This window comes from Thermobia domestica, chromosome 18 (assembly GCF_964235325.1).
Source record: "Thermobia domestica chromosome 18, izTheDome1.hap1.1, whole genome shotgun sequence".
Lineage (NCBI taxonomy): Eukaryota > Metazoa > Arthropoda > Insecta > Zygentoma > Lepismatidae > Thermobia > Thermobia domestica.
The window spans coordinates 179906823-179920918 of NC_137471.1; the positions used below are offsets into that span (position 1 = coordinate 179906823).

At 34.2% G+C, this 14096-nt stretch overlaps 1 protein-coding gene across 1 annotated transcript in view; it reads right to left on the bottom strand.

The window, feature by feature from the left end:
• Positions 1-14096, bottom strand: part of EMC8-9 (ER membrane protein complex subunit 8/9) — a 104796-nt gene that overhangs the window by 58327 nt on the left and 32373 nt on the right. Inside the window, exon 2 of the mRNA XM_081746442.1 lies at positions 10040-10116. Within this exon, the coding sequence (XP_081602568.1) occupies positions 10040-10116 (77 nt within the window). The remainder of the gene's footprint in view (positions 1-10039; positions 10117-14096) is intronic.

Here is a 14096-nt window from a genome sequence, read left to right on the forward strand (position 1 = left end):
CTTTAGGCCTAGGAAATCCTACCCTTTTGTCACATCACATGAAGAGTTTTCCTGTCTGACCGAATGACGTTGCGAGATGTTGATCTATAGCTCATTGCGGTAAAAAGTGGCGCCTACAACTGAACAAGCAATTGGTAGTATGGGAATAGTGTTAACATCCTCAAGATTCTCCCTTAAATATCATGCACAGATCGTGGATAAATATGGCGGCTGGTAGGCAGAAAATAAACGTTTTCACTTTCTCTCACCTGATGTCGCTTAAATCGAAATCTTACGAATTTTCACTCCGAAATAGAGCGTGCTTTAAACAAAAGAAATCTCAGAGGATCGTTCAGAATATAGGAAATGACTTTCCAATCTGATTCAATGCACGTTGAGATTTTGACTCTAGTAAGAATCATAAGATATTTCCTAGGATTTATCTTATAGTATATGGTAGGCCTTAGTTCACTCCTTTTTATGCGAGAAGCTGGTAACACACATTATTTTATTATTATTAAAGTAAAGAATCGGTTCAAGTGACATGTGTCTGTTAAATTGTCCACATATAATAACATTTTGGCTAATCATCGATTTATTATCCTAAACTCATCGAATTGTTAGTAACTGGCCAACATAAAAATTTTAGAAAGATTTCGTTTTGAGTTTCAGTAGATAGACTGTGACGTACACAACGGAGTAATTGATTAAAATTGGAAAACTAAACGTTAAGAAATAGAAGTAATGCATCTGTAAATTATTATTATTATTATTTAATTTCAAAATTATGTTATTGATAGTGCTTAAAAATTGAGCTATATGAAGTTATACATCAAATCACTCACCTCTAATGTTCCCCCTCCCTCTTTCCTCCAATATTTCCAGGGCTATACAATGGCAGGCTTAAGTTGTTTTCATATTGTTCTTTGTATCTAACATTGTTTATTTGTGGCATTATCTTTTTTTGCTTTTTTTCTCGCAATTATAAAAATTTAGAGACAAAACTTTTTCGTTAATGCGATATGTGCGAAACGTTAAAAAAAAAAAAAAATGCGTATATGTTTCAGGAAACGTCGAACTTTTCATTTCAGAGCCAGAAATCACGTTTATATTATCGCGAATTTTTGCGAAATTCGGCATTACTTGAGATAAATGCGCATGAATACGAAAAAGTGAAACTCTTGTTAATTAATGCTAGCGAGTTGTTTGATCCAGAAACTGTTTTACTTCATAAAGATGTAGACATGAACAAAATTGCACTATTGTTTAAATCCTTGAATGTGTCTTTTGGTGAAAACGTTCATGATCTGTTGGTTGCTTACCGTGAATTTAAGAGTAAGGTTGATTATTGAAGTTCTTAACATTAAGGATAACAAGTTGACATTGTATCATTGTTAAACAATTTAAAAGTTAACCACATCTCGTTACGTTCAATATCATTGCCAGTCTCGAGTGTTGATGCCGAGAGATTCTTTTCTAAGTATAATGTGATTGTTACTGAGAGGAGAACAAACTTGAAAGAAGAATTGCTAATGTATTGCCACATGTTATCCTTTAACTAAGGGTGACGTTAGAGGAAGTGTTTCAATTTTTGCATTAATTTCTATATTTCAGTGAGTACATTAGCTAGAATGTACACCTACTCAAGGTATATTCTCATTTTTGTATTACATATGACATTCTACCAAACCCATACTGTTAACAAGTACCATATTTTTATTTAAAAAAAAAACATATATGCTACATTAAAAAATATAAATGCGAAAATTGTGATAATTAATGCTACAAAATATCAAAATTGTTGCGAAAAAGTTTCGTCCCTATAAATATTCTGTAATTTCACCGATACTTAAAAACGCCAACCTTTTTCAATATTTATAGATTGCTGTTATGTTTCATAAGGATCAAATTACAGAAATAAACGCCTTCCATTGCTTGTTATTCATATCTGTCTGTGATACGAAATTCGGAGTGGCGGAAATAATATAGCCTCAACGCTGAGTATCCTATTATTATGTGCATAGTACCCCATTATGTGCAGTATTATACGTAATTTGAAATTTCCATTGTTGCTAATTTTGACTTTGTTGACTTTTAACTGTATTGTTTCTATTCTTACTACGGTAACAAGCGTTTAAGTTATGAACGATTCTTGTGAAGATATTAAGTTCGCTCCTTCAATAGTGCTCGTTCCACTTGTTCTACATAATACAATTATATGTATCCCTAATATTAGTGCATTAAGTATATTTACTATTAACTTTTTTTTTTTTTTTTAATGCATTCTTCTTACTCAGCACGTCGTCTTGATCACTTAACAGACAATTCATTTAAATCCCCATCTGACCAATATCCTGCTCAAACCAGTTTTCTAACCGTAAGTAAATCTCACAATTTAATTCGTGTAATTTACAATATATTATATACCTAACCAATAAATATGTAATAAAGATTTTCGCTAATTCTTGCGTCTTATTTTGTTGATATAACTGATAATAACACCGTCCCAATATCTATCAAGATTTCCTTTATCAGTGTTTAGGTTTAGATTTTCAACATCAAATTAAATCTTGACACGGCTCTTGTAAAATAATTTTTCTCTTAAAGAAATTGCAACAAGTGTGCAAGTGCTTGACAAATACGGTGGATTACGTCACTTGGAGTCAGAATTCAACTTGATGAGTCATGAAGATCAGTAATTTAGTGCTCAGTACAACAATAACATCTTTATAAACTTATTTCTATAAAAACATGATTTTGACACAGAAGGTGAAAGGCATTTTGCTCCAAAACCTCGTTCCCTTAAATAAATAAATAAAAGTGTTCTGCCATAAATTCTTAAATATATTATAAAACTAAAACTCACTATCTTCGTGACTTCCTAACTCTTGAACCACCCAACCGATTTCAATCAAATTTTCAACGTAGATGAGGTTCGGGCCTGGAATGCTTTTTATTTCACTTTGATGGTTCAACTTAGGGGAGCGGGAGAGGGAAATATTTAAAAATAATCGAAAATAATCGGCATTAGTGTCGAATCTATAGTTTTCGGGCTCGCTGAGATGCAGTAACACTTCCGTTTTAAGTCCAAATTCAGCCTCATAACTTGGAGGACAGGAAGGGGAAGATATGTAAAAATGCTCAAAAATCATCAATATTACTGTCCAATCCACAGTTTTCGGAGTCGTCGGGTTAACAGTAACCTTTCCGACCCCGTTTATATCCAAATTCAGGAAAAAGGGAGGGGGAGATATGTAAAAATAATCGAAAATGACCGATATTAGTGTCGAATCTATAGTTTTCGGGGACGGTAAGAACAACAGTGCCACTTCCGATGCTGTTTAAATCCAAATTCAGCCCTACAGCTTGGGGGTCGAGAAGGGGGAGATACGTATAAATGATCCAAAATCACCAATATTAGTGTCGAATCCATAGTGTTCGGGGGTGCTTACATGAACAGTGATACTTACGATGCCGTTTAAATCTACGCCACTAGAAACAAAAACAGCATATTTCAAGGGTACCAAACACATTACATAAGGAGTTAGGCATTTAGAATTTTTATTTTAACCCAGTGAAACGGATAATCGATGCTAGTATATATATATATATATATATATATATATATATATATATATATTAGGACGGAGCGAAAAATCACTTTTTTATATATCGAAGACGCAATAGTGCGGAAAAGTTGTCAATTGATATTGATAAAATACTGTAAAAATTTCGTCGCTGAAATCGAATATCTTCGGGTGGCGAATCGCCGAAAAAGATTTTGTCTTTATAGGGTATGCAAACCCGCCGTACACATCACTTTTTTTTGTGTTTCTACAATAAATGAACAAATTATTACCTATATTTCTTAACGTAAGCAGTCTATAAAATTGAAGAAATAATTTCTAGATGATTTAGACAGATTTGGAACCATAAAATAGCCCATTTTAGCAAAACAAAATATTGCATATCATATACTGTACTTGTAGTTTCTTATAAGGTTCTAGCATTAAATTAACATGCCGATAAATGTGCCCATTGTTCATTATAATTTTTCCTTCAACACTTTTTTTTCCTTTTAAAAATTCTCGTACTGCTTTATAGAGTTTAACTTCCTCCCCTGAATGAGAATTCAATTTGGACTAGTTCATCAATTATCAATCATTGAATTAGAATTCAATTGATAGTAGCAGTATTAAAAAAAAAAAAAAAAAAAAAAAAAAAAAAAAGTTAGTATTCGATAACTTTGTTCGAGTGTGGAAGACGATCTTTTCAAGGTAATTTTGCGGTGTTAACATTGCGTTTTAGTGTTTACTTCGTTGTGCGTAGTTGGTACGTGAATAAACAGTTTGCTTTTGTACTATAAATCAAACTTTATGTAATGTGTGTGAGATCTGTAATTTATATCAATATTGAAACTCTAACCATGTCGAAGATAAGAACAACATTAAGAACAACTCACCCGTGCTTGGACATTCAGCTGAACTTTCAGGTGTGTAGTTGCCCACAAAATTAGATGTAATGAAGCATTATTTTCAATTGGTAGAGCTGGAAAAGTTGAGAAAGGGTATGATCGATCTGTAAAGAAGTTAGCGAGAGACATTGCTCAATGGTGTGAAATCTGTTTAGGGCAAAGCTTCCATCCCTACTTTGTGGTTAGAACATGTAGTTCAGTTTCTCTTTGCTTTGCACGGAATGTATATAAGAAGTTTGTTAAATCTGAGACGAAAACGAAAGCTTCTGCTAGTTTCCAGAAAAAATGGATATATTTAAACAAGATTACACGAAGTCCTTTGATATATGTTCCTGTAAATGTCATGAACTTTCCATGTTCTCATGTGAATTAAGAAAGAAAATACCTAGGAAGGAGTGGACATTTCTGCAAGAACAGAGAACACGAGTAGCCAGAATAGAGTAAGTTGACTACGAGGAGACTTTAAAACTAATCATACGCACTAAAAGTAAATCACGAGAGAGACCCCGCCAACAGTCTTCTTATACATCACAAACGAGTACTTCTAATGAACTCCAGACATCATCTTATGATGGCGATGAGTCAGGTGTTGATGATTACTTTGCAACAACAGAATATAAGATAAAAAAAGAAGCAAGCAGCAACGACATGTCCTTAGACTTCTCGGTATGCTGGCAGACCGATTTCGAACATCTGATCGTGCGACTGCTTTGATAGCAACAGCTACATTGCTTTTTTTTTTTTTTTTCAATAATTGATCCACAAAATGCTGGCTAGATGATAGACTTCCCAAAAGTCCGGCGAGAAAGGGAAAATATAGGACAAAAGGAAGTGCTAATGGCCAAAGGAAAGGATCTTAGAGGCTTAATGCAGGTCGCTGGTTTTCAGTAAAGAGATACGCTACTTGTAAAGATGGAGCTAAACACTTGTGGTTAATGAGAACTTCTTCAAGAAACATACCACAAAAGGAGCGGCAATTGGTTCAAGAAGTGCGTAGTCCAAAATAACTGTTATTTCGCACACCCGGAGAATATATTGCTTTCTATGGTTGACGATGAAAGACTTCATGTCAGAAAAGAGGCATAGAGAAAGATAGTCAACGTAATGGGAAACACTAGGAATGAGAAGAGCAGATATTATGACAGTAGTATCAATAGGAAGACGAAACGACGAAGACCAGCTAAAGAAGACAATGAGTCACATGTAAAAAAAAAAAAAAAAGTATGCTACCAAAGCTTAATTTCAATGCAAACGATTACACAGACGTTATTAATTGGGAATCAGTTGAAATGAGGCATCCTCCAGCGTTGTCTTGTTTTCCAACAAAGAACTTGAAGTCTACAATAATAACCGTGAACATCCAGTCATAAAAAGAGCTTTAAAATATTTCTGTCACATTACGAGTACAGAACGCTGCGTGAAACTTGTAACAGAAGCATCTGCAGTAGTTTGTGGCAGAGATGGTATTAACAGACTTAAACTAAAAATACCGATTTGTAAACACAAAAGTAGAAACAAAGGCAAACTATGCTCTGCAAATAACCAAAGATCTAATTTTGAACATACGTGTATGGATAGTAAGGTGGGCATGGGAGGGACCTGACCGGTACTCACGTCCTCGTCGTGGGTTCTGGGTCGTTTCGCTGAAACAAGCAGAGAGGTGCAGAAAAGATATGTATTTTGTATTAAGTAGATTGTTATTTTGATCGAATTGACTAGTGTGTGATCCAAAATGTGCCTAAATTGTGCAGAAAACATTTCTTAAATTTTATATATTACTTAACTTACGAAATGCAGGTTATACTTTTGTTCATATACCATAGAAACGCAAAAGAGTGACCTGTACGGCGGGTTTGCATACCCTATAAAGACACAAAATCTTTTTTGGCGATTCGCCACCCGAAGATATTCGATTTCAGCGACGAAATTTTTACAGTATTTTATCAACATCAGTTGACAACTTTTCCGCACTATTGCGTTTTCGATATATAAAAAAATGATTTTTCACTCCGCCCTAATGTATATATATAGTGCTACTGTAGATATATACACAGTGTTCGAAGTGGGGAAAAAAAGCAGAGGCGGTATGTTTCATTACGATTTTAACTCAACATAACGGCTATCTAAGTGCTGAAATACAGTGAGGGTATGTTGCCTCAAAGATTGCATTCCTATTTACATAATGACTGAAAACCACTGGAGAGCTTCTCTTTAGTTAGGGGGGGGAGAGAGAGAGACGTGGAGAGACTTGAATCCATTACCAACAACTTTCTAAAAAATATATAAAAATATCCCCTCATGTTGTGTTATAGGGAATTATACACGAAATTGCTCAAAAACCGAGTTTTTACATAATTTCATGCAGGAAAACTCCCAAATGCAGGAAAACCCCCACTCGAATGAGGCGTATTTCAAACCCCCGTAAGATCTACCCAACAGCAGACAACAACTAAATTCGCCCATACTCAAAACACGACATTTATATTAATTAAGATAAGAAGAGACACACATACATACGAAAGAAAGAATTCAATATGGCACATCAAAGTATAAACCAGATGAATTTCTTTGAACACGTTTCATTTTAAAAACAAAAGTTAGAAGAAAAGATATAAATGTTCGTGTTCTCAACTTAGAAATTATTTCTACATAGGAAATAAAATCTTCTTACGTGCAAAGCTATTCGTCAAATACTGTGTATAAAAGTGGATTTAATAAAGATATTTAGCATTTACTCTTAAATGACGGGTATGTCTTGGTAACTGAAAAACCAGAGGCGGTATGGCATACCACCGCATACCGTCTCACTTCGACCACTATATATATATTCATTCTTTTCTAAGGATTTACTCCTATTGCTTGGAGCTGAAATTAGTGAAGAGGGCAAGAGATGAATTGTGAACTCACCCTATCTTATCAAAGCATATTAACCACAAAAATCCCTAAAAATTAATCAATTTTCAAGAAACATTTAGAATTTATGTATATAATAAAATAAAATACATTGTTTAGCTGCATGTCTTCTTAGGTTTACTCTACCCTATATTTCGGTAAGTATTCATCTACCTTTTGTTAAGGACGAAAAGTTCGACAAAAACGAGATTTTGCTATGCATTACATTTCTTTTGTTGTTTTCCCAAAGCCCGGTCCTCTGTCGTTGTTAAAAAAGTTCCCTCAAAAACAACACCAATTCCAGTTCATCGTATTGAATGATAAAGTAGTAATGGAAACTAGGCTACACGTTCCATAAAAAAGGTAAACATACTTCACAAGATATCTTCACAAATTGAAAGAGTTGGGTTGATTTTGAGTTTAACTCCCCTTTCAGCAGCGAGGCTATATGAGACGGGATCTACTGATTAACGTGGAATTCGAAACACATGACCTCCCGCTGGGAATCGAACCCGGGTCGCCCACGCCATAGGCGCGTACGCTAACCGATTAGCCACAAATTGAAAGAATTAAGTATGAAGCACATTTTATTTGGACTAGAAACCCTGAATTAAACTATGATAGCGAAGTGTTTTTTAGGATATGAATCAAATTATTCAATGCACACTGACAGCAGATGTAGACAAGAAGCGTCAAGAACATTTATTACACAACGACTGTCGTAACCATACTATAACTCGTGATATCAGTACATTTACGGAATAGATTAAATTCTCTTGCTAGTTAACATGGAACATTCAAAGATTTTACAAGTGATTAAAAATTTCTATTGTTTTAATGAACACATGGTGAACTAATATTTTACTTATAGTTTAGAAATGGCTACTTTATTGGCTGAAGCAAAAAACATTAATAAAAGTTCGACTCGACCGGGAATGGAACCCGAGACCCTTTGACTTGAGTCTCAGGTTCTTCTCACTCTGCCACGCCGTCACTCGATAAGTTTGTGCGTCTTACGATATATGCGGCGAGCAGAAAACTTTAAGAAGGGTTTTCTCGGTTATTTTGGCAATTGCCCCCTCCCAGTTTGTAATATTAACTCTTTAAATGTGCACCACCACCTCGTAAAAAATGGCCCCGAAGTTCATTTACCAAAGTCTGCCTTCTCCTTGTTAGTGTTGTTCTTGAGAGGACTTTTTAAAACTGGACAGAGAACCAGAAGTTTGGAAAACAGAAACAACAACAGAAATGTAATCCATAGCAAAATCTCGTTTTTGTCGAATTTTTCGTGCCTCGCGAAAGGTAGTAGAATAATAGTTGCCAAATTTTAGGGTGAAATAAACCTTAAAAGGCGTACAGGTAAACAATTTACTTTAGTTGAGTATAAAAATGAATACTCTACAAGTTTTAAACGTTGAGTATGCTTCATTTTAAGATTCCCAGAATAGTCTGTTGTATTTGGTTGAACCTCATTCCAGAGTTAGGGTAAACTTGACATCAACTTAAGATCATGTTTCAAAGTAACTTTCGTTAAACGGAAAGAAAAACTGACGAAACGATTGTTTGCCTGGTAGCTCAAAAACCGCTTGTGTTGGTTTACTTTTATTCACGTTTACAATACTCTGCTTCACTAGTTATTTCAAGCATACAATATATCTATTAAAATGCCACAATAGCAACAAATGCGCCCGAGTTCCAACCTATAACTTTGTATTTCCAACCTTTGATTTACGGTTATTTCTGATCCCACGTTTAATAAAGACAAAATTTTAAAGTATGTGTACTTTAAATAAATTATTTAAATAGCTCTTTTCTTTTTACAAAGTTTATTTCTTTTTAAATTATTGTTCAAAGCCTTTGTATTTTAATAAGCCTTTTCCAAAATCAATGTAAATGAACTGTGATGCCATCTCTCGAGTTCTTTTAAACTATACGTTTGTGAATGTTTATACGTTTGTGGCCAATCCTTTTGACAATGAGATCTCGGAAACTACAGGCTCTAAAAAATGACGTTTTCACTGGTCGATTGCAAATTTTATGTAGATTGTCCAGTTCTAATTGAATATTTAAAAAACGTGGCCATTATTTCTTTATTACGTTTTTTCGGGTACATTCGAAGTCTTGAAATTAGGAGAAAAAAAAACTAAAGCATCATATCCTACGCATTATACATTCCAATACCATATAATTATATATGGGTGTTGCATACCTCTCAGGTGTTTGTTCCTTGGCCAAATGATGATAAAAAACGAAGGACAAACATTTCTAGACTCTAAATTGAATCTTTATTGTTTGGAATGTTTTGCCCAATGAACATCATATATCACTGACATTATAATTAATTGTGTGTGTAATGTATTTGCTTATTACATACTGCATGCAAGAAGAAAGAAAACACTGATCATACATGAATTAAAAACTCCAACCGGAAGTAGGCTCAAATCTTGCAAACGGTGCGAGATATTGAAAGAGTAATCGAAAAAAAAAATCTCCTCTTTATAGTATCTCTTGCCAATTTTTATCAAAACGTCTTTCACTTGTGTCTGCAAAGGGACATGTACAGAGGAATAACAAGGAGATTCATGCTCATATGTGAATGATGCGCTGTGTAGAGAGCGCAGGTTCAGCTAGTGAATTCTAAAATGATATGTAAAGGAATTGATGCGAATTCAAGAACTACTGTCAGCTACTTACCTTGTATCTCGTAGAAGTTCATTTCCTTGGTAATATCCTGCAACTACTAATCCGTTTTTCGACGCCACATCATCGATCTGTAAACAGAAGGTAATGAAAAAGCATTACCATAAATTCTTTGCTGTGTATCTTCTTAACATTTAGACACACAAATTTATTTTTAAATGTTTGTGTGTTTGAAAGATATCAACGCAAGCAGTTCTTCACAACTAAAATTATATCAACTTTTTACACTTGTAAAGTTTGTGCTTTGGAAACAGTTTATTTGACCCTAGCTTATATACACTTTTTAAAAACTAAATTCTTTTTTTTTTTCATCAAAGAACTTAATGATGGGAGAGATGTAACAGGTTTATAGGGAAGTAGACAACAAACTTTGGAAATCAGAATAAGGTTAGAGGAGAATATCAATCTGGATCTTAGAAAACACTAATGGTAATAATCTTAAAATATTACTAATCATCTACTTCTAGTTTTTTAATGCAATCAGTAATAATAATTAAAAAAACAGTGTCACATAGTTTAATGATTCACGCTAATATGAGAAAGGCAAGAGAGGTTTGGAAAATGGTAGCAACCCCAACCACTGAACAGATGGTGTAAAAAAATAAAATCTTTCAATTTTACGTTCCACAGTTACACATGTAGGCTAAAAGAGACGGTGATGATGAGGATGAATGAAATGGTAGAATGAATAAAGTGGGAGGAAACGGAAGAATCCGGAGAAAAGCCCTTGCACATGGTGTTTATCCATCATAAAGTTCACTTGCCGCGAAGTAGGATCGAACTACGGTAAATGCTCTATCATTCACTCACTGCGGCTCCAAAAGATGGTATAGTAAGCCTTGCTAACACAAGCTAAAGGATACACTTTAAAATTAAGTACTAACCTTGTTTCCCCCAAATGTATATTTATTAAATTATTTCAACCTCTCTGGAGTTTCTTCAGTAGCCCTCCTCCCGCTCAATACTGATCCACATTATGACTCTTTCAAGAATAGAGCCCTAAAATAAAGATTGCAAACTGCTATAAACTATACAAAATTCATAAACTTTTCATTTTCTTAAATTTTGGAGGTTTAAGAATGTTCCCCTGTGGATCAATATTGAAGAGTAAGTACAGCAGCGGGAAAAAGAGTTACTGAAGAAAATTAAACAGAGAATTGAAATATTCTCGGGGCCATGGATAAACGACTATTTTTCCTGGAAGAGGAAAGGCTTTCCTGTACTTCCTGTGGCTTAGGAACCGCAAACTGCATTGGAGGTCGCGAAGGACTCAATGCTGCCAGATTTCTAAACTGGATGAACTGGTTTCTCTCTGTTTTGAAGATTTCCATTTTATAGGAAACAGCAGAAGTAAAAATTATTTTGTAGTTCAACCTAGGCCCAACTTGTATTATGTTAGTATTCGAAAGTTTTCCATAAAGTGATATGTTTATTTATTGCCCATAAAAGATCTGTAGGGAAAATGAGCTAACGAAGAATCCCTTTTTTTAAACGGATTCTATTTTCTTCAGGATGACATTAAAAAAAAAAAAAAAGTATGGAAAGGAGAAAAATTTATGCACTTAAAAGATAGATATTTATTCTCAATTTCTGCAAGACTCTAACCTTTGGCGCTATAGTTTACAACTTAAAGCAGGTGGTAGGGTGATTTTCCTTTTTTCCCTTTATAGTTTTCCGATTTTTGCAAACCATAATAAAATGAATCATATTTGTAAATTTAAGCATGATTTTTTTGAAGTTTATATAAAAAAAGAAAGAAAATAAAGAATGTCTTACGTCTTCATCCACGATTGAGTAATAACACAAAAAGAAGTTAAAACTTTTTTTTTTGTATTGTTTTGTAAATCAAAGAAATGAAGAGAAGGAAGTGAAAATCTTAGCTTGGAATGCTTTCTCAAAAAATTTCATTCCTTATAGAACGCTTCAATTTATTGTTTATGACCATCAATGTTTTTCACAGTTGTCAGTTGATAAGTTTTAGTTCTCTACTTTCCCTTGAGATTTTGTTCGAACAGATTGTAGTATGCTGATGGTGTATAGGTATTTTCTTGCTGTTTGGAAATATCTAATTTCTTTCGGCAGTACCAGATAAGCAACCTAGTCCTTCTAGCCAGAGAAGTCTAAGTAACAAATAGAAGAATTACCTGGAAGTACTTGGAAGTGAAGCAAAGCAGGGGAAACAAAACATAAAAGTTTCAGGGGGCTTAAGGTGGTCGAAAGGGGCTCAACTCCTAGCTAAGGTCTGGTTTCGATATGAACATTGGTTAAGAAATCCGGGCGATATGTAGATATAATCTTTTTATTTTTTTTAAATATAATAGTGTATATATCTCTTTACAAACTCATACATAATTCGTGTTCAGTTTTGGTATTTTCGCTCTATTTGAATTATGCTGTTGGCACTCGATCATTTAACATTTTTCTTAGATCACTTTTTATTATACAATTCACAAGTCAATACGTTTCTACTACAGTTTTCTTAATGGCTTTCACTAGAAGAAAGAACATAGGTGTCCAGATATTTTCAAGAAAAAATGTGACAACCTTGTCCCTCAGCACGTGCAGAAAACACTTTTGTGGTCACTTGTGGTCATGTTTGCGGAAGTGGCTGTTTTTTTATGAAGGGTAAGGGTCGCTTATCGGTGGCCTCGACTTTCATTGAATAAATATAATATATTTTTGGGAAACAAGGTTAAAATTCGTTCGCTACCCTCATACACACCGCGGGTGATGGAAGATGTCACCAAATTCAGTATGAGGGCTTATATATGGCTGGTCGAAGGGAAGTCGGTAAAGGTGTCAGATTTGTTGTTGCCAAATTTTTCTTTTTGTGTTATTTCCAGAGGTCTTTTATTTAAAAAAAAAAAAAACATTAAAACATAACACTTATGAATTTTGTATACCAGGAAACGGTTGCAAAACTGCTATAGAAAAATGGTTAACGAGGGATATTAATAATTATTATTTAAGTATTAAGTTTGTCCTACAGATTGCCTAAATAGGTTTGAAATGAGTACATATGATTCTTTTTAACTACTGAATCCGTAATGGGAAAAAAAAAAAAAATGGAACTGCGCAGACCACGAAATAAACCTTAGTAATTGCGGATACACAAGAAAATAACCAAAACATTAAATACGCAAGTGGAATTAACAACCAAATTGACTTTAGTCCAATGGAAATACTCTTGCTGATCTCGGAGTGTTCTACACACATAATGGAATTGGAATTTTGATAACTAATAAATACAAGTCATTCCATGTCAAATCATCAAGGTGGGAGTAGGCCTACATTACCATTGGGTATTTTCTTATACTTTCACCAAAAGTTACCCTACTAAGCGTACTGAAAAAGATTATCAGATTTTCTTCACTCGTCGCTATCTTCGATTTAAACTCATTTATCTTCACTGCCACGCTGGAATATAAGGGTTTACCGTATTTAGGGTGTCAACTAAAATTCCAAAATGAAATTTCGGGACTTTTTCTTTATCAAATCATAAAATTTCGTAACATTCTCAAGAGTAAATATGGGTGCGAATTAGGCCGAATTTTCATGCATGAGATAGAAAAGTGCTCTGCCTGAGATTTGATAGCGTCTTAAGCCCATCATAAAAATTTCTAGTGGTGAATTTTGACGTTTTATAAAACAAAATTTTCCACACCCACACCCACCCACCCACACCCACACACACAAACGAAAGCTAAATTTCTTGACTTTTATGACCGTTTTCTGATTTCGGGACTTTCATGACCGATAGGCGCCCTGGTATTGTAGATAACAGGTTGTTGAATGGTTAATACGAAAATAGAAATTTGCTGTTTCTACTACTTTAAAGTAGAGATATTGATTTTTCATAAAACATATATAAATATAGGATAATGTTTTGATAAAATGCTTTTCCAAGATCTCAAATGCAGCCATCCAAAGCACAAAATCTGCTCATTTCTAAAGCGTGTAAAAACAAAGGGACGTAACACCATACAATGGGATTTTCTGTAGGGGAACTGTAGTTAGAAAGGTTTTCAGAAATGGTGAAATATAACTGAAG